The sequence below is a fragment of the Sipha flava genome, unplaced genomic scaffold (assembly GCF_003268045.1).
Source record: "Sipha flava isolate LNK unplaced genomic scaffold, YSA_version1 224_pilon_pilon, whole genome shotgun sequence".
NCBI classification, from domain to species: Eukaryota; Metazoa; Arthropoda; class Insecta; order Hemiptera; family Aphididae; genus Sipha; species Sipha flava.
In genome coordinates, this window is record NW_020272857.1 from 882032 (window position 1) to 908559 (window position 26528).

Genomic DNA, 26528 nt, shown 5'->3' on the forward strand with positions numbered 1-26528 from the left:
AAATCTAAAAAAACACATTTCCAACATTTTTTTATTCCGTATTAATAGTTGTTAAACAAATTGTTAAAAAAAGTTCACTTGTGAAAATAAACGAAAAGTTTCATTTTTGCATTGGAAATGCTTTTTGAAAATATTACTATAAATAAGATGAAAACAATTAATGATTTTGAAAATAGATGGGATGGGTAAAAAAGGAAAGGGTTAAAATTAAAACATATCAATGTGAAGAGAACCATTCCTATTTACATCTAAGATTTTTAGTGTTATAACAAAAATTGTTTGCACAAAAGGAGTTTTGTTTTATGGAGTGACATCTTTTTTCATGAAAAAAAAAAAAAACTTGCGCGCAGATGATAAGATGAAATTTAAAAATAAAAAGGAGTAAGAAGCGTATCTTACGAAAAAGTACACTTACGTTTAACTCAAATTCATTGCCATCATATTCATTTCCCACACCAAATTTACTCACGGTGTAGTTGTTGTTTTCTCTCGCTTTGCCTGCTGCTTGTATATATTCTCCTTTGTTCCAGATCAATGAGCTCTATCGGGAACACTCTTTATTTTATCGAACTCATCATTTTCAAAATAACATCCGAACGAGAAGGAAGGTTAGGAATAATAAGAAGGGAAAGAAATATATCCATCTACTGAATATATTTATATATATACTTAGAGTATGACATATTGTAATGTGCCTCTCGTTTTCAAATCGCATAGGTTCCCATAACCCGGATATTTTTTATAAATAACATTTCGCCACCAGATTATGATTTAAATACTTTTGTTGTTAAAAATGTATTTTTTTTTAAATAGTTTAAAACGTGTACAGAAATTCAGTGTACTGTATACTTATAGAAATATATATTTTTTAAATTTGATTTAATTACACTACTAAATTTTATTTCGATAAACCACTGTAATTATTTTCAATTATACTTTACATATTTATATTGTCTCGAATCAAGTGATTTATTTAATAAAACTGTAAAGTTTTTATTTGCAAAACAATTTAACGAACTTTATTGTTAATTTATGTTTAAAAAATGTGCTTTCGTTATAATTTTTAATTGTATTTTACTATCTCGTTAAAGTATATTGTGTTAAAAACATGGAATGTAATTAATTTAAATCTTATAACTAGCATAAATTTTCAATGACTTGGTAAATACATACATAAATAAAAAGTAATTTATACAATATCTCATTCATTACTATATCAAGTACTTGTTTAGTCAAATGTAGATATTTCTTGTTTAATTTATTTCATTTCTAAAAGATTTAAAATTGTAACTTTTTTCATATCAAAAAATAATGCTTGGAGTCAATATATTTGTTTTCTTTTTTTTCTTTTAATTAATAAAGATAGTTAATAGATTTATTTCTAAGAGTGTATTACATAAATTCATGTACACGTGAATTACACTTGATTTTTATATTTATTTTGAAATTACATTCATATAGATGTATCTACTTATATTTTATTGCAAATATTTGTTTAAATAAAATACTTCCAGTAGTAAAAAATTATTCTTATGGAGCTTTCATTTTAGTTCTTGAACACACAGTCATGCATTTAAAATGTTTACCCAGTAGCTAATCCAACAAAACGATTTAATTAATTAATTCTCATCGGAGATAGAAAACTTTGTATTTACAAAACGTATTATAAATATATTGTGCTGTTCAACACACAATATAATTTTCAAAGCTTAGTGAACTGCATTTATAACGCAACACCTTATTCCTTTTGGTTAGGCCATATAGTTACTTAAATCCAACAGTGTTGTGAGATGGTTTTATCTGTTGATCGGTCCTCCATTTTTGTGGCAAGTTAAATCTTTCGGCCAAGTAGTAAGACAAAAAACAAAAACAAAATAAAATAAAGAAGCTTTGTAAGGGTCTCCGTAGTTTTTGACAAAGTAATCCTGACTATGAGATAAGACTATATACGTACATTGTAAGTGACACCAATACGACTGACTATTCAAGTGTATCTTTTCTTTTTAGCCAAACCTCATTCATTATATAATTGTATTTATTTTTTACTTAATACCATTAGTATAGTGCCTTTATAGTTAATAACAATATTTTTCTGTAAATCTTGTTGTTTTAAAAAAAATGTCATGATGATGTCAAAATATACACTTGTTACTGGCATCCACTAGCAAATTAGAATCCATTATTTTACATTACAATCCATTAACCGCTATGTTTTCTTTTCCCGATTTAATTAGAACTTCATTATAATGGTTGCTATACATCATTAAAATTGAATTTTAACATTTTTTTTTTTTTTGATTATTTAGAAACAATATTAGTATTATCAAGTCGGTTTCAAATCAATAGGTTTTTTTATTAATCTGCTATTAATGTCGTAATAAAAAATATATGTTTTTCAAAGTACGCAAAACAATTGGATGAAAACCAGTTTATTTTGAATCACAAGTAACTTCAAACAATTTAGGTAGCTATCGATTTCCTTACAATTATGTAAAAAAATAATGTCTAAATAATATTCTAATACATAAGCTTTTATTTTATATACACGCTTTCATGTAATTAAATATTTACCAAAAGTTTGTATGAATTAATTTTAGTAATTTTATTTTTACTCTTTAACTATCGATATTTATCGTGAGATATGCTTTAAATTCATTACAATATGTTAAGCGATGCACAAAAAAAAAAAAAAAAACTAGCTGAACGGTTTGAATCAAAAATAAGGCTTTTTTAGAAGTACTATCGAAAGGTTATATAAAGCTTCAATAAATATTAAGGACAAAGACCATTTATATATATATATATATGTGACGTATAAATAGAAAAAATTTATCTTTTTTTCAGTTTTCTGTCAATAAATGTATATAGACTGATTATTTGATTACTTTTTCAATTTTTCATTATATTTTTGATATTTTAATTATTTTTTTTTATATAGTTTTTCCACAATATATATATATACTAAATAATATTATTATCGTAATTTAATTTATTCATGGTTTTTTTTTTTTGGTTTTAAAGAACAAAGAAACTTTATGAAATTATGTATATAATACATAATACCACGTGAAATTAATTTTATTAAACAAATTATAACATAATATATTTGTAGAATAATTGTTCAGTGAATTAAAATAAACCTATCATACGCTAAGTAAATTTTCTTGTTGCAGTTCTCAATCATTCAATGACGACTAAATGAAATCCGTCTTTGAATAAATATGAATACAGTTATTCTTAGGAAATAAAACGCTCAGTGTTTAATAAGTTTTTGATTATAGGAGTGAAAGATAGATTATAAAATTAATCAAAACGTAACAACAAACTGATATATTTCGAGATCACAATTAATTTTATGAATATAAAATACATTAAAGAAAAAAAAGTATTTTTTTCCTCAGAAATATATACTTCTATTTACAGTTCTATCAAAACTTATTTATAAACAAACAAATAAAATATATATATTTTATATATTACTTATGTATTTTTTTTATTAGGTTACAATTTTATTATGATTATAAGTTGAATCATCTCATTTGTATTGATTTTTTTTTCTAAGAAATAAACATTCAATCCTATTTATTTATTTTATACCATTTTTGTTGTGATAGAATAGTAATTTTTCACGTTCAAAATTATTCTGATTGAATTGCATCGGTACGTAAACATGAAAAATAGACTTAATCTACTAACAAAAATGTATATTTAAATACTTTTATTCATCTTTTTCGATCAAAGAAATATACATGATTATGAACATCAGGTAAATTTATCAATCCCACGTATCAGTAATCATAATGCACAGATAAGTTTTGACAATTTATTAATCAGTGCATATGAAACTATATATGAAATGAATATGAATACAACATTCGTTGTAATTTATATATACTTTTGTATGTTGTATACATGTTTATCTTTATTTTTTATACAATTATATGATGAGTGAACATTAACGTATAATCATGATTATGTTATCAAATTAAAATTATTATTAAAATGATATTTAAATATCGTTTTTAATCCGTTTGTGGTTGTGTTCAATTTGCACCGTAGTTCCGCATACATAAAAATATTTTTAACACCAAAAGTTAGCACATTTATCAATAAACTTATTTACGAAACTTAAATTTTCAAAATTTTAGGACTTGGTTCGCTTGCCTGCCGTTTCCGCTCGCAAACTCGAGTAGTGGCAGTTTTTGAGGGGTGTGGCTTTGCCCCAAAAGGAATTCTAAACCTAACCCAGTTTTTGTACTAGCCTTGATACTTTTATGAAGGGGATTATGCTTTGTATGTATACCTAAAACCTCACTACGCAAGTAAATCACATATTTTGACTGTTAATAAAAATTAATAGATAATTAAATGTGAACAAAATAATTTATAAAATCATAATATATAATGGAATTATATGAAGAAAAGAAAATAGACAAGGTTGCATATATAAAATATTTATATTAATAATAATTACATGACTTGCAATTTTAATTATTATAATTTTAAAAATATCTTTTGTGGAGTTACGGTGCTTCCTTCAACTCATATATATATATATATATTTTTTTTTTTTCTGTTCTCCATCAGCACAGGAAACAAATATTAGACTATACAAACTCACACATCAAAAAAATTTTATTGACAAAAACGTATACAAGCTATGCGTTAATCTATTTTTAAATAGCTTATAGGTTTTTATCATTTTTTTTTTTTTTTTTAGACTCTCGAGAATTGTTTGTTTTTTACCTCTTACATGATTGCGTCTAAATCCGGAGAGACGACAACTGGTATAAATCTGCATGTCAGTCAATATATATAAATAGAGACACGGGCTTTCATCGGGGTTTGATAGGCTACTAGACACTTATTGCGAAAACTCCTCCATAATTCATAGCGTTTAAGATGATAATTTATTCAGCTAACAATCGGTGAAGAGGAAAAAGTCCACAATGTCACCTAGGATCTTGAGCTGGCCCTAGTCGCATTATAATATATAAAGATGATGGAATTTATTTCCTCCAGTAATACTCTCCGAACAAGCATATTCGAGGTTGCATTTTTTACTATTCGCAGAGGCTCAATAGTATTTATTTATTTATTATTATTATTATTATTATTTTTTGCTTCGAGTATTTTTAATAATAATAAAATATACATCTATAAGAAACTTTTATCCTTCTTCCACTGGTCACATATATATTTATCTTAGCGGCGGCGGTCTAGCTGAGTTGTGATCGTTTCAGAATAGCATTCGTCTCCTTCTTCTCCCACCGTTATATTTCTCCACCATTTTATCCTTTACTTGCTTTCCATCTAACTCTTATTACTTGCATATGACTTTAAGCACGTCTGCACGCTACCATTTTTGTCGACAACGAGTAAATAGAAAAAGAAAAAATATTAGGTATTAATATTTTAATTTCATCAGAAGAAAAGGCGAGAGAAAAATTAAAAATTAAAAAAAGTACATTCCAATGAATATTTTTCAAATAATTTTTGTTCATTGCCACAATTGTGGAGCATGAATGCAATTGTATCAAATGTGGTTGTACAGCAAAGGCTGCAAATGATAATTTTTCAAATATGTTTATTTATAACACTATAAGCGACTAAATAACGATATATAATTCCCTCGAAATTAGAATTACATCGCATAACAAAATAAAAACCAGATCGGATGTGTACGGGATATTAGATTATATTAACTAAAATCGTCCAACACTTAAAATTATTTTGAGCAATAAACCCATTAATGATACTACAGGATTATCATAGTAATCCCCTCTACTTTTAAAACAATGTTTGAAATATAAAAATTTTAAGCATTATAAATAAATAATAATAATTATTATATTACATAAACACAGTACCTACATAACTTAAAACCGTTAAATTTATATCAAGTCGATAATATTCATAATAAATGCAACGCTAATTTGCGTGTGTAATACACTACAATTCACTGAGAATAATTTTGATTACAAATGTCGGCATCCCGAACTGAATAGATTCCAATTGATAGTTGATAGTTATTGTTCATGCATATTTTTCATATTTGAATAAAAATGGCAATGAATAGCCTATTTCTTTATGATTGCGTAAAAAATGCATATTTTATAAAAAATAATTTAAATGTGTTTATTTAAGAAAAGGGGGGATTCGCTTAACTTAAACTATCGCAACTATTGTCCAAAAATCCAAGATATTCTCAATATAAAACAATTTTTTAAATATTAAGCGGAAAAATGACTGACGTAAATTAAGGCATAGAATTGTTACATGAAGATACTATATTATTTTACATATGCGCGCTTATATGGTCTTGGGATGTAAAAACAATTATTTTCTTAGTATAAATCCATGCTACATGACAACTGTAAAATCTTCCATTTAAAAAATTTGAAATTTTATTTTGTAATTTCGTGTAGGTAAAATTAATAATTTTTGTTATTAATTCTGAATTGATATAATCGATTAATTATTATTTATTCTGTTATTTGTAAATAATATTAAATTGTAATATTTTATACAATTTAATATATGTATAAGTAATGATTTTTTTTTTAGCACATAAGAAGGAATTAACTTAGCATATTTTTTCCAGTCTTTATTAATCGTAATACATATATGTTATTATAAAATGCAATTTAAAATATATAGATGAAGGTGTGATTATTATTTTTTTTTAACCTTATCGTTGTCAATTAAACACCCAAGAACACAAGGTGTGATGGAAAACTCGTGGAAACTGATTATTATGAATACCGTGCAGTCTAAAACGATTGTATACCTATCAACGTATCACACATCTACTATCATAACAATAATCATTATCAGTATCGTGCAATACTGATGGTAGTGAGCATGCGGTTTGAGTTCGGCATGGAGGAATCTCTCTTGTGTAAAAAGCAGTGACGGACGTCTTAAAGACTCTATCCTTTTTCGTTACCGCGGGACACCCCGTCATCGCCTGAAATTTATTCTCTACCGATTTATCACGAGCCGCGTTTTAACATTTAAATCCAGACCTAATTTAAATATTTGATGCATCCTTGTCTGTGTCCTAATGGCGGTTTTTATTACGTCCCGCTACTGTCGCCGGTGGCCGTAAAAAAAAATAAAAAAAAAAAAAAAATAAAAATCCATTCTCAGCCTTTCCACCTTCTTTCCTTCTCTCACTCTCACACACTCATACACTTATTGTCCTACAAGAATACTTTTACACTACAAATATGATCCGACTCTCTTCTTCGACTCACACAGCGCTTAGTTTAGTATAATAATACACGTTTTATATTTATATATAAACGAATACTACACGTTGCGAAACAATACAACACTCGCAAGTGACATTGTGTACGAGATGCACAGACGTACGGGCAAAAATATATAAATATAAAAGGGATGAGGATGACGAGGCGTCTAGGTTCGGCGGGGGATGATATATAATGCATGTATACGTGCATATAGAATATTTGTTTCTTCGGAATAAACGCACCGATAAAATTCTATATTGGTCATAACGTGTGCATCCCTCTCCGTTATGTACAACGTGTATACCCCCACCCACCACGCACATTCGTATATAATATTTACACAGAGGCAAACGCGGACGTGAAAACCATAAAGACTCTGCGGACAATCATATGAAACCGACTGCGTTGTGATTTATCTTTTCCAGTCGATGAGCCCGCCGAAGTGATGCGCGTGCGCTGTGTCGACGAACGGATGAGCGGACTGACCGACGACCGGAAGAAGGAAACACCGATTCATTCCCTTGGACAAAAAAAAAAAAAATCCAGTACCGGACACGGGCCCCCGTTAAATCCATTAATCATATTTTGCCGGCAGTAGTAGGTGGTGGCGGCCATGCACGCGAAAACCATTGAAAACCCAATCGTCTCGCACTCGAAAACGCATCGCGCGCCCGAGCTCGGGAACCTCTTGATAAGCACGCAGATGTATAAGAGTGTATAATATGTTGTCGTTGCCCACTCTTGTACACGCATAAGCGAGTATACGGACCCGAGATACCGATTTATTCAATTAGCGCAAACAATCGCGTTTTCTCGCCACTGCAGCCGACAGCACTGGTTGGACGTGACGCGAGAGTACAGCAATATCTGCGGGAGAGGATATAACCAAAATTTGTGACCAAATGCGTATACATCTATTTATCCGTACACTGTATTGTAGTCATAAAGTTCCAATTGTATTACCATCAAAATTAATAATATCCGGTTCGCATCTTCGATTTTTTTTTCATTTTATTCTAATGGAACCGTACGAGCAGTATTACTGTACGACTACGGTACACGTGTTCTAGCACGATACATTCTTTGTGCAGAGTACTTTCGAGTACTGTAATGAGCGCGAAATTTTTTTTGAAAAAAACCAACCTAAACTTCTGCGACACATTCGAGTTGTTTCGCAGATATTTTAACACGTGTTACACGGGACCACTATCTGTTATAGATAACTATTTGCCGAGCTTTACAGTGAAATATTGAACCTTTGTGTTCTGTTTCCTTTCATTTTACAATCATGGATGGATCAGAGTTGTACCGTTGTCAGTTATGTATTTACATTCCTATGTGCTGTAGTCGTTCTAACAATAATCTTTGATGAAATAAAGGATATCATTTTTGTTTTTCTCGAATATCACGACTGATTTTAAACTTATAATTTTGTGTTCATAGAGGAAAAATATATTATCATATGTATATCCATCATGACTTATAATCGATTTTAATATGCGTTCGTTTCATCAAAATTAAATTTTTGTATAAAAATATTAAAAACTAATAATGATAAATCATTTTGTATGAATTATGGTACATTATGTGTTAGATGGGAAGATAAGCGTTGCACAGAGGAGATACCCGAGAAAACTAATCATAAAACTTTTGGGATTAGACTTGCCGTACGTATAATACTAAAATGTGTAATATTTTATCGAAGCAAAAAGTTAAGGTTTTTGTTAGTTAGCTAGCTATTCGAAGTATTAAAGCTGTAAATATCTAGGTACCTACTGCATAATATTATTAACAATATAGGGGACGATTTATTGCTGTACTATCCGTTACTATTTGTGCATGTGTACAACACGGTATTAACTAACTAAAAAGTGTGCATCACTTCTGAAATAAATTCAATTTATTCGTTTTTAGAAAAAAAAAATCCTTCTTAATTGGATTTTTCCTAAAAGTCAACTAACTCGGGATTTACATTTATTTTTAGTTATTTTTAAATAGTTTAAAAAGTGATAAAAAATTTGTTTTGTTACTCTTTTGGTGTATTTTAAAACAATATATAGACACTATAGTCTCAATTCATTATTTAAATTTGTATTACTTACTTGTACATAAATACAACTAAAACACAATTAAAGATTTTTATTGTAATCTAACAAATTTATAAAATGCCAAAACATTAACTTGTCCTGTAGCAATACTACTAATTTTATTATTTTTCGAATTTATAGTTATAATTTATATATTTTTTTAAAAATTGTATAAATAATTATATGAAACTTTTGTAATAAAATTAAAAAGCATAATAATATTGTATCTGAGAATTGTTCTTTACAAGTTATTAATATTATTATGTATAATACATAAATATAAATTGAAGAATAGTTCAAATCTTAAAGTAATTATCTTTTCTCAGAGAAGAAAATCATGAATTATAAATTACACAAAAAGCGTCAACATAATGCTTCACTTTAGAGTGAATAACATTCAGAAAAAGTAAAACAATAGAAAAGAATAATTTGTAAAAAAAAAAAATCCATGAAAAAAAAAATCTGTTGCACCCTTTTTATTTTTCAGTGGGGGTTTGCTTATCGTTCTTTAATTTATTTAATTTATATCATTTTCAGTGAAATATATAAGACAGACACCGGTAAAAATATCCATTAAAAAAAGTCTAAGATAACGACTGTTCATTTTTGCTTGTAATTTAATAAATTCAAATCATCTCGAGTGATGTGACACCTAAAAGGTCATGATTATTTCCGTCTAATTGACTTCATTTATTTTGATAAAGTAACAAAACAGTGTGAGTTAAAAGAATATTATTTGGAATTTAATTCTTATCAATGTTGTAATTAAATAAGGAACAAAATATTGCAGTAACACAAATATAAATCAACATTATCGTCTCCGAGTGGTTAAAAGAGTTGATGTAGTTGTAATACTCTTCATATGGTTCAGTATCATTTGTTCTGAAACAATTAGCGATTTCGGGTAGTGGGCACTATGTCGACGATAAATCGGTTCAATAATGTGTATCAAACGTTCTTTGACAACCGTATACTCGTATGTTTACCAGATTGCATTCGAAATTCACACGTAGAAAAATTATAAAACTATAAACACGCATAGGAATATTATATAATATTACAATATTATTACAATTCCGAACCGTGTAAATAATATATTAGATTATAACCATACGCCGTGGATATATTCTAAGTCTGCCTTCAAAGCATAGCACGATCGTATTTTGTTCGTAAAACTATATAATACTGTACGGTGTGTTCGCAATTGTTTCAGTATGACCTATAGCAATTAGACTCGTGACAGCAGATACACATTGTTACACTACCGAACGATCCAATTACAAATTGTGTACAAGAGTTACACTGCGCACCGGACACGGTGCTGTACCTTTATACATATTGTTCGTATCAAAGGGCGATTCAAAGCTGTACTTTAGTGAGAAAAAGGTCGAAAGAAATAAGATCACACACACACACACACACACACACACACACACTTACCTTATAGACCTCGATGCAGTAATTAATGGGTGGAAAACTATCTGTCGGATTGGGATAAATCTCAAGCAATAGTCGTGGTAGATGCCACAACATCAACAACGGTAAAACGTGTTTACCTAAATGGAAAAGTTTATTTGTTTTTCATTGCGACGCGACTACTACTAGCCTGGGGTGTAATTTCGGGAGTTTCAACGTAATTAAATTACTTAGGTGAAACGAGAACAACGGTGCGGGTTACCCATCAATATGTATGTGTCACTGAACATTTGCAGCGACGGACATAATATATACATTACTATATACACGGTGAACTTGCACAATTTTCTCTATTTCTCTATCACATCCCGACCTCCTCGACCAATCTCTCGCCAACATCAATGAGCTGTATAGCGAATATTTACTGTTTCCCATTAATTAAAGAGAACCGTTTCTTTTCTGTACCTCTGTCTCACCCTGTCTCTCTCTTTCTCTCTTTCTCCCTAAGTAAATATATATATCGCTTTGTACGTACGTTATGTGGCTTCGTGGGCCTGAGAATAAAATAAATCGCAAGTTTTACCAAGAAAACTACTTCAAAGGTTGGGTATATCTATTTAAAAGGGTGAGTAGTCATCAGTCCGTTGAACCATTTGAAGAGCTACAATAACTTTTCATTGTGGATATGAATGCTATGCGAAGGAAAAACCATCCAATTTTTATAAAAGCATCTCGCTACGACTTTAATTGCGGACGATAAGTTTTTCATCAAAACCGATTTCATTTTCTATGACACAGAACACTATGCGCTTGTGTGAAATAAATAAGACCACATAAAAAAAAAAAAATTTTAATTAACATTTTTGCGAAATGCATGAAGGGAACTTTTTTATTTTTTTCGTCCTACGTTTATCAGTTGAAATGAAACTGTGAAACATTTAATTCTTTAAATTAAAAGTCCATAGTTTTGGTTTGTAATGCTAACCGTTTAGAAAAAGAGAAATCAATTTACTTTAATAAATCGCAGACTAAGTAATTTTTTTCAATCGCATAAATTATTATAGTAATATCATAATTATTATAATTACTATGTCGAGTTGATAAAATAATTTTGCGATAAGCAGTTCAAAATAAACAATTTTAGTGTACTATACACTGGCAATATAATACGATTAACTATTTTTATCCTTACATTTAAAATAATATTGTCAACTGATTTAGGAAAGTGTTCTTACTAAATATAGTTTAAATATCAACGATTAGTGCTAATTACAATATATATATATATATTATTCAAACTAATTGGCATTGGTATATTATGTACTTTCTTAAAAAAAAGTAAATCGTGTACGATTCGGGACGCTAATAATTTATTACGATTATAAAACTATAAGTATACATGTTTTGCTGTCGTACAATATAAGGTATGAAATAATAACAACATTTTTCGTTCGAAAAGTCAGTACAAAAAATATTATATACTATGTGATGTATAATCGGCTTTAATTAAATATTTTTGACAATTACGGAAATCGGTAGAATGTAGTTACGTTATAATATATATATATTGTAGAGAAGTACAATTTATGGTTTTAAACGCGAACTCTTGACAATAAAATTATATGACGTACATGCGTGTTTATATTCGGCACGCAAAGAATTATGTCGAACCATTTAAACAGAAATAAATATCCCGTAATAAGTCAACGGGGATCGTCGTGGAAATTTTCGTCGAAGAATACGAGTAGCACGCACTCACTATGTATATGTACGGTGAACGTTGGCACGTGTGTTGAAAAATAAAAGTAACAAATGACGTGACAAAATTGCATTTTCTACGAACACGGGGTGAAATATAAATGGCAACAACAGAAAATATAAGCCGAAGCTGTAAACAAAAATGATATAATAATAATAAAAATAATAATAATAGTATGATTAAAACAAAGTGTCTCAATTTACTTTTAAAATTTTTATAAAATCCCTAATGTCCGCCATTTGAATGAAAAAATATTGCTTATCATTTCGATAGCATCACAATTATTTATCATATGTTTTTCTTAATTTTTCACTAAACAATGTGCCTGGTCATTGTTATTAAAGCCAAATACACTGATCTTCAACAGTTTATTTTAAGTCCTGTAGTTCAAACAACTAATATGATATATAATGCTCTTAAGAATAAGTGTTCTAGGTCTTCTTCTGGTTCTCTTATATAACATCTTCCTTCATATATGAATTCAAATTTAAAAATTCCAAGAGTCGTATCAGGTGTTCAGATAATTTTTCTCTTCTAAAACGCATAGTTTGTTTTAATATGTTTTTAGTATTGTATTTTAATATTATTTAAAATTATTTCTTATTTAATATGCTACATTTAATTGTTCAAGATCATGATTTCATATATTATCATATCTGTGCAAAAAAAAAAAAAAAAAAAACATTCGGCATTAAGTTCGCTATGAAAATCATCACGAGAGAATAATATATTGTATCGCACTGGCAAAATCATATTTCTTTCGCCGTTTACGTGTAGAATATTTGCAGAATATAAAGAGAAGCAGGGAACAGGAAATGTGAATATTAAACTTTTAGATTTCACGAGGAGAGCACAAATACGATTTATAAGTATTTTGTGTGCGTGTAAAATTACATACAAATCTTGGAATTTGTAAGACGCGACTACGATGATTAAGCGTATTCTACAAGTCTTACATTGATGAATCACACACGGTGAACGTAAGATAAATAAAACGTGACGTCGATAAACAGTTTATAACGTTCTTTGTATCAAAAAAATAAAACTAATGGACATTTTCAAAAATGGTTTTTTATGAATACAATATAAAACTTTAAAGAAAGTATACATTTTAACGAATTTTCATTAAACATCATTAGTTATTACGGACACTTCATAGTTTCGAAATACTGAAGTTTTTGCTATTTGTGGGTACTTGAAATTTTAGATTTTTCAAAAGTCTAGATATCTTTTTTTTGATGTAAAAACATCTTATACGGCGTTTAGATTTTTCTGTTTGAGAAGTGAACATTTTCGAGCGTTACCTATTATATTAATAAAAGGAGAGGTGATTTTTATGACAATTATATCTGAAGTTCTACTGGACCGATTTGCACAGTTTTTTTTTTTTAAACGCGAATATTTTTTTGTGCAGACGAGCCATCTAACGAGAAAAGTTCAAAAATGTAATTAATTAAATAGTTATTAGAAATATTAATTTTTCCGTGGATACGTATCGGTTCGATACTAAGGCTGCGGCGCGGTGCGGTAGCACGAAACAGAGTGGGAAGTTTGGGCGGCCACATATTACCGTCTTATTAAAAATGAATTATATTTTATTTTAATTTTAATTTTTTTTAATTTTATTTAATTTTATTTTAATTAAAATTGAACTTTTGTTCAATTTACCTTATAAGGAAGTTTGGGTCTTCTACTATATAAGAAATTCTTCAAAAATATTAACTTATTACTTTTCCTTCGTTCAAAAACGATATTTCGAGAAAAATAGTACATTGCTTTCAAGAGCAATACTACAATACCATTTACCGAAGCACGTATCACGTTCATCAACGGTGGACACCTAAACTATTCTGCTGCGATTCAGGCGGAAACAATACATAAATATCGGTATTCGTTTAAATTTCTGCCGTGAATTTGAAGGTATTATTATAATTATTATTCTGATACACTTAACGGAATCGAAATTATTCGTTATATTATAATTCATATGCGAAATGAGAGTAACTGCGTACGTGCGTTCACGATATAACACATAATGTATACCTGCGCAATGCAGTACAGATATATCTTAAAACATATCGGTTGAGTTTATCTTGTGTAGTATTATGATTTATAAATTTGTTATTTCGTAATGCAAGTTAATCGTGATTGAGTTGGTAAAGTACTTTGATGATAAGTATTTATATTCATACATTGTTTGTTTGGTTATGAACAGTTCCTGATGACGATGACGATGACAACGTATAAAAAATGATAATTTCACGGTTTTAGTACTACACAGCATCGGTGGTGCTACGTTATTGGTACGTATACACGTGTATATTCTCGGTAAAAGTTCGTGATGTAAAAAGTTTTACAACTGTTTTAATAAATTAATATGCTGAACTAAAAATTTATATTTTTCTTATTCGTACTTTGTGGTTTACGACGAATCTCTGTGTACGTTATTTTTTAAATAAGTTTTAACGTATAATGATTTTTAGAATTCGAATGTGGAGTAGTTATATAAAATAGTTATAAAACAAAAATAATGTTTATAAAGGTAGTGGCATTAATGATCTTCAAAAAAATGTACAAGAAAATAAAAATACTTTATATAAATTTATACTTTTAATGAACACCGATAGGATGTGTAGGTATAGTACATTATTAATATTTAATTAATGTCAAAAACTTTAGTTATAAAATAATAATTATACAGATATTATAAATTCAAACATGAAATATAATATTATATGTGAGTGTAAACCAATTTTAGGAAAACCATGCGATAATGGTATAAAAATAAATATTTACTTTTCAAGTAAATATTAGATAAAGCACGTATTTTTTAAAAATAATGGTTTAGGAAACGTCACAGTGTTTATGAAAATATATTTTATTCTTAAATTAGTCGAAAAAAAAAATAAAATAATATTTATCTTTTAGTGCTACATGTTATATACAAAATGGAATGTGATCACAATATATAAATGTACGTTTAACTATGTAATATATAAAATGCAATTGTAATACCTAATTCTGTTTTCATATACAGAGTCCAGGTCTATGGACTCAACTGAGACAATTAATTTAGAACATTTAGAAATCAAACGCCTGACAAACGTAAAGTAACTCGGGTTTCATAATTTAACAATTAAAGTTGTATGTCGAACTATACTATTCGAGTATATTTTACCAGTATCACGACTTATCTACATTCCATGACACCACTTTGAATCACGTATTGTACACAAAAACTGACTGCGCTTATTGGCACAAAAACAAAATGGTATGTCTTCTTGTTACGTGAACATTGAACTATAAATATTATTACTATTATAGACAAATATAGCAAAGAAGAACACATATTCGTAAGACCCACGAAGACATATGATAACAATAATAACCGATTTGGACTGGTGAAGTGCACGCAATAAATCGTCTCGTCGTGTCTTACGATTTAATGTTCGGTAGGAAACTTTCTGTGTATTATATGCTCGGATGAAGTACTATTTATATCGGTGGAATGTTATCATTAACGTTGGAGTTGATGGGACACCAAAAATAATTGACCGTGATGATATACGCGTTCGTTAAATAGTGAAAAAAAAAGTAGAAATATTTTAGCAAGTTCAATGGGTCGAGAAGTAAACGCAATACAACTACTATTAAATATTGTTGTATGGAATTAAAAAAAACAATATATTTTCAATCGATTTCTATCGTTTATCATACACGATATGATTCGATACGTGAATTTTATGTGAGATGCTTACAAGTAAAAACATACTGAAATCATAATTATACCGTGAATTTGAAACACCATAATAAATTGAGTATTTAATACTCAACCATGGTTGGTCTGAATTACGGTAAGCATATATTATATTGATTATTTCGTTTTTATTTAACTTGTGAACTATTTATACGTATGCGAAATCCATCAGTGAACAGTGTGATTTTATAAATACTGACTTAATGTTTCATGATAAACACGACCCTCATGTCTCGTGTCGAGCGTGTTCAAAAATCGTAAGATGGACGAATTCACATTTCGAACGCAAATACCATGTAACCGACGAAGCATAACATTATATTAAATGTATACCATACGTTAACCACGCCCTCAAACACGGTTTCAACAAGATTATGAGAAAATTCCATGAAAATATATTAATATAATATTATTGTGTTGAACTCTTAGAAAAAAAAAAACTAAATCGGTGCGCAATCGAAGACTGTATATCATAATAGTAATAAATTATTAGATATTCTACATTTTGTCAGATGCATGTGTATAAGATATATCGTTTAATAGACATTAAGCTTAAGTTATTATTATTTTTTTTTAATCTATCCAACTTCCCTTTGGTGAATACATTTTGTACTATAGTAAATTTCAAACTTCACAATCTATAACGACTTAAAAATCGAAACAATCTGAGTTACAACTAAAAATATCTCTAAATAATTTAGCAATAAATTTAATAATCGAGCAAATCCACCAATATTTATCGTAACCAGAATATTTGTACCCAAAAATTCGCTTTATCAGTTAAAAATACAACACGGTGTCGAGACATGATGCATTTTGATTATAAAATATCTTTTTACAACATTAGTTGGTTCCCATACTAGTTGGCTTCCCTCATCATGTATAATTTCCATGTATGTTATGTATATTTTATTAAATTCACTTATTTTATATAAAATAAATATAAAAATCCGACGGTAATCATTTTATGTTTGAAATTAAAAATAAGAAAAAATTACATAACTAATTTATATTCGTATTTAGATGTTGAACACGATCGTGGGAAAACTTACGTGAACAGTACGGGGGTTCGTCTGACTTGTCGCCGCAATCATCATTGCCATTGCAGAATTTGTCCATTGCTACACAATAGCCAGTATCGCACATGAACTCGGACAACTGACAACAGGTGCCATAATTTATCGTGACCAGCACACCACACAGGAACAGAAGAACTTTTTGTATTTGCATTATGGTCTGAAAACAAATACACAAAATTTGTTAATTCTTTATGACTCTAATTCATTACTCGCTGTATATACATATTAACGACAGTTTATGCAAAGAAAATTAAGTTCTTTGTATATCGTTTAAAAAAAAATGAATGTTTAGTATTATACAGGCGTAGTTTGATTGAAAAATGCCGTGAGTTAGGTTAGGTTAGGTTGATTTTTAGAAAGAATTATATTCATCAATAAAACACATTCACAGTGAATGCAATAATATATACATGTATATCCATAAATGTTTGCGAAAAAATTATATAATAATAATATAGTGGGACCTTGTATGCTGTGCCACGAGAGAACAGAGACATTACATCGCAGATTTATTGTGACGTGCCAAAAATAAACGCTTAAAATAAAATCATTTCACATGATGATAATATATATATATATATATATATATATATATATATATATATATATAGATATACCTGGTGTATACAAACCATAAATCAAATGTCGAGGTTTGAAAACATCAAGATCGCCCAAAAAATCGGTCAATTTCAGTAAAACTTTATTTTTATTTTTAAAATGAATGTACATAACTAAATTGTAAAAAATTGTCACAATAGACTAAATTTCTCTCTTAACATAAATAATGATTAAAGACTTATTATTTATTTAAACTATATATATAGTATATACCCTGTAAATCATGGGACCGACAAATAAATGTAAACACAGGAATTATTTCGACCTTCATTATCATTTTCGGCGTGAATAGGTAAACAACCAACAGCTGGCCGAATTTAATTTACACAAATTAACATAAAACCTAACAGTATAAAATACTCTAACATTACTCTTATATTCTTAATTCATTCTCGTATTCGTTTAATCTGCTTAAAATATATACCGTCTTATTATAATTGTTATTATTATTATACGTCTACTGCTACACTACTGTTTTAAATTCATTATGTTAGTTACTAATGTGTCTTTATACTTTGTATGTAAGAAATGAATAATTCATTTTTACGCATTATTAACAATAACTATTAAACAGTAGGATATGATTTTTTAATTTTTTATTTTTATTAATAGTTTCTAATATAAAAATATGATAGCTCAACGATTACAAATATTAATATATAAATATTTTATACTCTAAAGCCAGAGATATATTTTAAATATGTTCTTCTTCGTCTTCAGCTTAACAGTCTTTCAAGAGCCTTAGCTGTTCACAAAACTTTCTTACATCAACCACTATTACAAATAATATATATTATTCACAACCAATAATTTTTTTTTTACTTTTATTTTTTAATATCCCTCATAAAGGTACCAACTCTTTCGCTGCGCACATTCAAAATTGTTTACTTGAAAATCGTCATTAACCTGAATGCGTAAGGATCGTTTGCGCACAACTACACACACACTCACATATATATATCGGCCACAAATTGCAGTAAAAATTAACAAATATTCGATAGAAATAAAAATTTATCTTATATTTGTTTGTGTTAATTATATGGTTTTGAATTTTTCGTACTTTTAGTAGTATTTAAGTATATTTATTGAATATAAGTGTCAAAATATGTAATTCGTGTGACTTAAGATATTCGTAAAAATTTCTAAAATTTCTGAAACGTGACAAGGAAAATAGTATTTGAATCATAGCGTTGATAATTATAAATTAAGTAATATCGTATCTTACATAGTAGCGATTCAAATTTTAGACACAGGTGCAAATAAAAAATGTTTTGCGAATGTTAATGATAATAAATTAAACACAATCATGAAAGTGACCAATACTCATAATCATGTGGAGTATAATAAACAAGCAATGACAAGATAAATCATCAGAAGTACCCTTAAACGTAGTGTGAACATTTATTTTTTTTATATATAACCAAACAAATGAATAACCTTTAGTATGATCAGTACCAAATACCAATTATCTACTGATTATCTGCTTGTGCAAACGAATTGTATTTTAAGAAGATTTTCGTCGTCACAAGTAGCTAAAATGTCTGTGCGCGATCCAGTTGTTTTTTTTTGTGTAAACGAGTAGTAAAAAAAGATAAATGTGAGCAAACGAGTTTTAGCCCTCATAAAACTGTTCACGAATAAAACTTGTTGTGTTTTCCATTTTGAAAGACTATATTTGATATTTGTCACACTTTTATCCGTTCTTCTTCGACTGTCAATGAGATTGAATTTCAATCATCTATTCCTTTTTTTTTATGTTTTTCAATAGAATCCAATGTACCTTTTTCAATGTAATCACATACTAGTACAATATGTATCATTTCTTACGGACCCTCGTCAATGTATATATAGAAAATAAATTTAGAATTTTTATAGCGTATTATGTAACAATTGTTACTCTTAAACATTTGTTCTTTTCGATTTCGGCATTTATATACATTCGAGTTTTCACTCAATACAAATATTCTAAGGGATATAGAATTAATTAACAATAATCGAACGATTATAGTTTGTTCTTTAGCTATAGAGTTTATTATTAGCATTTGGTAGTTAGTACGGATATTTAGTTATGCGCGTTGACCAGTATTACCGTTACTTTTATAAATTTATACTTATCATGTTTTACTGATTTGTTTTAGCTACACGACCATTGGAAAATAATAATAAAAAATAAAAACGTATATTAATTACCTATAATGATTGTATTAAATCGATTAATTTGATGACTGACTCCCATATTTTCTTTATGATATTTTATCGCACGTGTGAAATATTAAGAATACATTTTTTCGATTTAGTTTTCCATCTGAAACGAAACAGACTAGACACCCTCCCTCCCACCTGCGAAACGTTGACAGTAAAATAGTCAACACAAAAAATACTGTATTTGCATAACGTGCATGTTGATTATACAACTAGGAATAAAGGTCATTAAACGTGAACACACTGGGAACGACGTGCAGTACGATCGACACCGATTTTTGCCACACGCGCAATCGCGTTCCAACGTTACGTAACCGCTACTGCAGCACGCTCGCGGTATTCGTGCAATGCTGGCCAATGGTTTACGGTACAAACGGTCTCGTCGGTCATCGAATCGGACCCGATTCGATTATATCCCTCTGGTCGCTGGCTATTATTTATTTTCTTTCGACGCGGCGCCGTCTTAATCCGCGGCTATGTGTTCATTGTGTTTATAATATTGCCGAACCGTATAACAGCCAGACACTTTAGCAGTTTTAGTTAAATGTTTCCTTTTTGTGTAGGTCTGAGCAAAACATTTTGACCCGTATACCCCACCCCCTCCCACCCCGTTCCCAGTGATTTTAACACACTATCGTATGGTTATAGAACTTTGATAATAACAGGCCGCCACGTGCAGCAGTACGCCTCGCTTTTCTCATTCCGCAACACTTCTATTGATTCCGTTTTAGCACCGATCTCGTCGACCTTTTCCACTCTCTTACCGCGAAAAGTTCACTTGGTCAACTGTGCTTAAATCTATCCGATCCGAAGAACCAATTATAGGATTAAGTCATCGACGGGCACCGGATACGCGCGATGCAGATGATTTCATTTGTCGATGAAGCGAGACGCGTAGACAAAAGACCCGAAGACTTTAATGCTACTAAACTAGAGCCGTACTAAACTCATAGCGTCCGTAAACGTACACGTCACATCATATAAGATCAACTAATAAGAACGTATTGTAATGAAGATTTATTTCTGACCGAGCGTAACAACGTTAATCTCATACTAAACATTGAAGTGTATTGATTATTTTTCCGAGCGAAAAAATAGAAACGGTACTTATATAATTAAACACTTCAGTGGTAAATATTTGTTTGTCGACACGTACTATTACGTTATAATACCTCGTTTTATAAAAATACGTATCAGATGCCCGTTTATAGTGTATGAATTAATTGTTATACGATATAATAATATACTATGCAAAAAAAAAAATATCGTATCAGTGTGCAATAATAAATATTGTTTTTACTGTATCATTGGAAACTGCTGTATTGAACGAAATGGGCAATTATATTTTATTGCAAAACGAAGCGAATATAAAACATACGTCAAATATTATAATAACGTTGGGTATATGTTTTCATAAATAATTATACGTGCTCGGAAATATTTCAAACGGGTACCTGTGCAGAGGAGGGGGAGGACAATAAACAATTATAACACTCACTCTCGGGGGATAGGAGTCAGCGCTACGCTGCCATATCACTGTATTACATTTCGCATTACACTGATTACGTCGGAGACACGGGGGCGGCGGATGTACACAGATGATTTGACGATTTGACCATCACATGAGCACTTCATCGGGCACGCGCTTGCCACGACCATATGAACTATATCTGGCGTTGTGTTGTACTGCCCATGGATACATCTCTGAACGGTGCGGGCGTAGATATTTTCCCACCGCGGTCGGTGCGAACATTTAAGAATCACTAACAGGCCCATAGGAATTGAATTCATTTGTCTTGCTGTCGTTTGCTTACCTCGCGGCTGACAAATAATGCGTATGGAAATTAATGAAATGTTGCAGCAGCATCCCTCGTCTACAAAGTGTATATTTATCCACGTCGATCGAACCTCCGCCGCGAGCGCAATTTATTGCCCGTTATGGAGGGCGTTACAAATGCACGTATCAATTACCCTCCTATCACACTACCCGTTTCGGAATAGTGTGGCGATACACGCCGCGAACCACCCGTCTTGCAAGGAAATCTTGTTTGAAAATTGACTCTCTGGCTCAACAACGCCTTCAAGACCGATTCGATCGGATCTAAGGATAGTGTGTAAAAGCGTATATTATACTATTGGAAACGTACCAAATACGACGTGCCATCAATCTCAATCGAGTGGTTTTCGCAAAAGACACCTCTCTGCACTAATATACACATACGCATGTACATTCGTCTTCGAATCAATTATAACCAATAATAACTATACTTTTAACGTAACAACATAACTGCGATAATTACGAGTTCGTGCATTGTGCTACGGTGGCGTGCGTGGTTGGCGCTCATATTATAATAAATATGTACATGAAAATTTTCAGACTAAGTGTAATATATACAAGTAGAGGAAAGAGATGAAATATGCAAGCGGTAATGTGAATTCATTTTTCACATTTTAGATATTTTCCCGATTAAAAATATTTTCATTTGCCGCAGAGGAACACTGCTGGTTTATAAATGAGTATAATGATTTGGATTGCAGAATAGTAGTTTAAAATGATTCGTTAAATATGGTAACAGAAAATTATGACTTTCTGTGTATTATTTTATCGAATAACATATACATTTTTTCATGAGAGTACGTGCAGTTAAATCTTATTTATAAATTACAAAGTGAAGAGTCAAAGGGGGATTCGAAACCAAATATATCGATGCATAAGCATATTAGCGCGTTTTAGTTATTAACATATAAACAAAAATAATAATAATAAAGAAATAAAATAAAAAGTATAAGCGTTAGAAGTTAAAGTTAAACAAAAAATAATGCTAAAAAGTTTTAAGAAAACATTAGTTGTTTAAAATAATAAGTATAACCGAGTGAGAAAAACATTTTAAAGTATTCCCAGACGTTTCTCTCAATTTTATATTCTTTACTTTAAAACTAATATTATTAATTTTATTTTTCATCCCTTTCCGTAGTGCTTCCGAGTTATTTCAAAATGAGATGGTAACTATCGTCATCGAATTTTACGCTGGCAGTATAGGTTTTCCATTTTGATTTTCATCTCTATACGCCGAATACGTTATTATAATATTATTATATTCGTAAATTCTCCCGATCAATGCACGAGTGTGTGTTTAATAACATAAAGGCCGGCTACAGATGCGAGTACGGGTTTTGAGTTATTATTATTATTATTATTATTATTATTATTAATTTGATTATATTATTTTTAGCATTATCAAAACTTACTTAAAGCCGCGGAAAATTAATGATACCTTTGTAGTCCGAATCGATTTTCTGCGATGTCTATACTCAACAATACCCTCGTATGTATTTATACTATTATCTTTTATATATATGGGACGGTCGTCTTCATGAAAGTTATACTATCATCTCTGTCGCAGGAGATTTTCGTCATCTCCGCCATCGTCCAGCACCCACACATGCTCTCCCGGAGCAATACGCAACAATAATAGCGGTGAAAGAGACATAGGGATTGCCTGTACGGATCCGAATAATAGAGTGTCGGGGTAGGGCACATGCGAGAGAAAAACATTAATTCTTTCTGTTTTCGTTTTTTTTTCCTCTTATTCCCCCCCCCCTCATAACAAGACTAGTCGCAGTCCTTTGTGTTTCCGCATACGCCAGATTACCGTGATAGTCGAGAGTATTGTGACTAAGCTCATGTAGTACATACGCGTAGACATATGTATTATTTTTCCATGTACAAGTCTTTATGATTTCCAATGATACTATCACGTACGCGGGGGCAGCAGGTCTTTCCGTTGTTTCCCTTCTCCCCCATTTTCTCCTTTCATCCTCACTAATATGTGTAGTGGTCCCGTGCGTAAAAATTGCCAATACGGATTAGAATATTCTATCAGTATAAACCGAGTACATATGCATAAAGGTACAAACATTTATATTGTTCTAGCTGTCGAGACGCTGTGTACCCTTGCAGGGCACCGACGGTGAAATAATATAATAGGTATCAACTTTTATTTTCTTAAATAATAACATTCACTTGATGGTGCATCGGAATCCTTTAATATCCCGTGAGTGGAATACAATCGTAAATTCAGGAATGACGAAGTGACACACTGACGATGTTTGAGTGGCGTACGACGACGGCGATCACACAGAACGTTTAGAAAGATTGACGAGAAACGCACAAACAATCGAACGTTTTACGGATGACGAAACCGCACGTTCAACTTTTGTTTTCAATTTGCCGATTGGCTTAATGATGTAATGTTCCTCCATTATTCTTCCTATCTACAACAACTTTCTTCAATTCTGTGCAAGATCCTTTTTCTTACACCTCATATAATTTGCTTCGTATACAACTACTACTATCTTCCTGGAGTCTGTTTGATGTATCATTTTATAATAAATATTACTCGTATGCATAATTCCTTCCGAAATTGTCTTACCCATATTAAATAAATAATAATAAATAATAATAATAAAAAATTTTTTTTTTTCCTACACGATTTTTTTTTCTAATAATTTCATTCAAAATGATCATATTATTAAAACAATTTAATTTTTAGGATTTTTCTAAAACTTTTTAATATCTGTTTTAGTTTTACTTATACCGTTGCTGATAATTTTGTTTCCAAGGAATATAAAGTTATCCACATAAGTCCAATATTCTATTCGCCCCGAATAATAATATTACTAATATTTTTGTAATTCAGGTCTTTCAACATTTATATTTTATGCTTCAAATGGAATGGTGAAACGTGATAAATTACATCCTTTTTGTAATGCTTTTTATTTTTTGGTTTCTCCAAATGCCTCATTTCCCCCTATTATTACAGCTTTTTCATTAACAAATAGTTTATGTATTATTCTCCTTCTGTCTTTAAATTCAATGCGTGTCTTCTTCATTATCCGGAAAAGCTTCCCTGCTCACATCGCCAATTTTTTTTTCTTACTAATTCGCAACTATACATTACAGTTATGATTACATATTTTCTTTTAGTATGATGGTAGCGTGTGGTATGTCCATTATCTAATGAATAATGTTAGCACATATACGCACAGTCAAATTGTTATGTTAATTGTTATCCCTAAACCGCCAATACATATATTGTTTGCAAGTATTTAGACGAAAACATCAATTCTAATACACGGTAATTCAATACAATTTATGTTAATGTATTTATTACGGCCGTGGTACACAATATATATATATATATATATAATGTATCTATATACGAATAACGGCAATAATATTATTATCAGTCATAGTCGATTTAATTTATTTAGTATTGTATATTATTATCGCATTGCCTTAATGGTCTTAATACAATTAAAGAGAAATAGCTTTATTTTTTAATATTCTAACTATCACTTTCGATAAAAAAAAAAAAATTAAGATGCAATCTTATATTTACTGATGAGAATCATTTTCTTTTTGATGACTTACTACGCACTATTTTCAATTTTAATACTCATAATGAATACAATTAAACACGTAAACTTACTACGAATTGGAGTCTATATATTAGGAGTCTAGTAATCAGCAAACTGTCCTAGAATGGTAAATTTAATTAGAATTGATACTCTTCATTGGTATTGTTATTTTATTTAATGGCATGGTGGAGAGAGAGATACTTCGTTAATATTAACAAACGTTTTTATGAATGTTTTCCTTCTCTAAAAATATGCTTAGCCATTACATTGCTTACATATACGAGTAATAACGAGCAGATTTCATACTGCACGTTTCCTGGAAATACTCATTTGCAGTGCTTTGTATATCGAATAATTTGTCTAAGTGATTTTCATGAGGAGCGTATAATTATCAAGATCTTTGTACTCGTAATTTAATCAATTTATTGTACTGGTTTAGAATAGTGTGTATGCGAGAAAAGATCAACTAAGTGAAAAATTGTTCGCACATAAGGATAGATTGTCTGAGAAAAAAAAATATTTCATTGCAATACGCGCCCATCGTGTGTAATCGAAATACAGTTAGGGTGTTATAATGATAATTGCTGTAATATTATATTCTACCTTACGTTTCGTGCACGATGAATACTCAACGATTTATTAAAACGGTTATCATCCGACAGTCTCCGCGACTGTTTTTGCACAACACTACGCGTTTTACGCTACTATCAGCACGTGGCGGTCGGGCAGGGTAGCTTCGCGATGCAAAATTATTATTTTATACTCGTATTATATGTAGGTATATGTATTGTGCGGACGAGAACTGATAATAATACGATATATAAATCGGTACGATTTATCTCGCACGCGTCTACTTCTCGACAAATTAATATTCTCTGGAAGTACACACACACACACACACACACATACACACACACACGTGCGTACACTGTG

General features: G+C 30.1%; 1 protein-coding gene across 2 annotated transcripts in view; it reads right to left on the reverse strand.

Annotated features, from left to right (window-relative positions):
* The window catches only part of LOC112683335, a 401285-nt gene that overhangs the window by 64348 nt on the left and 310409 nt on the right, over positions 1–26528 (reverse strand). For both annotated transcript variants that reach the window (XM_025554337.1, XM_025554338.1), the window contains one exon: positions 17328–17511. In XM_025554337.1, coding sequence (XP_025410122.1) covers positions 17328–17511 — 184 coding nt within the window. The remainder of the gene's footprint in view (positions 1–17327; positions 17512–26528) is intronic.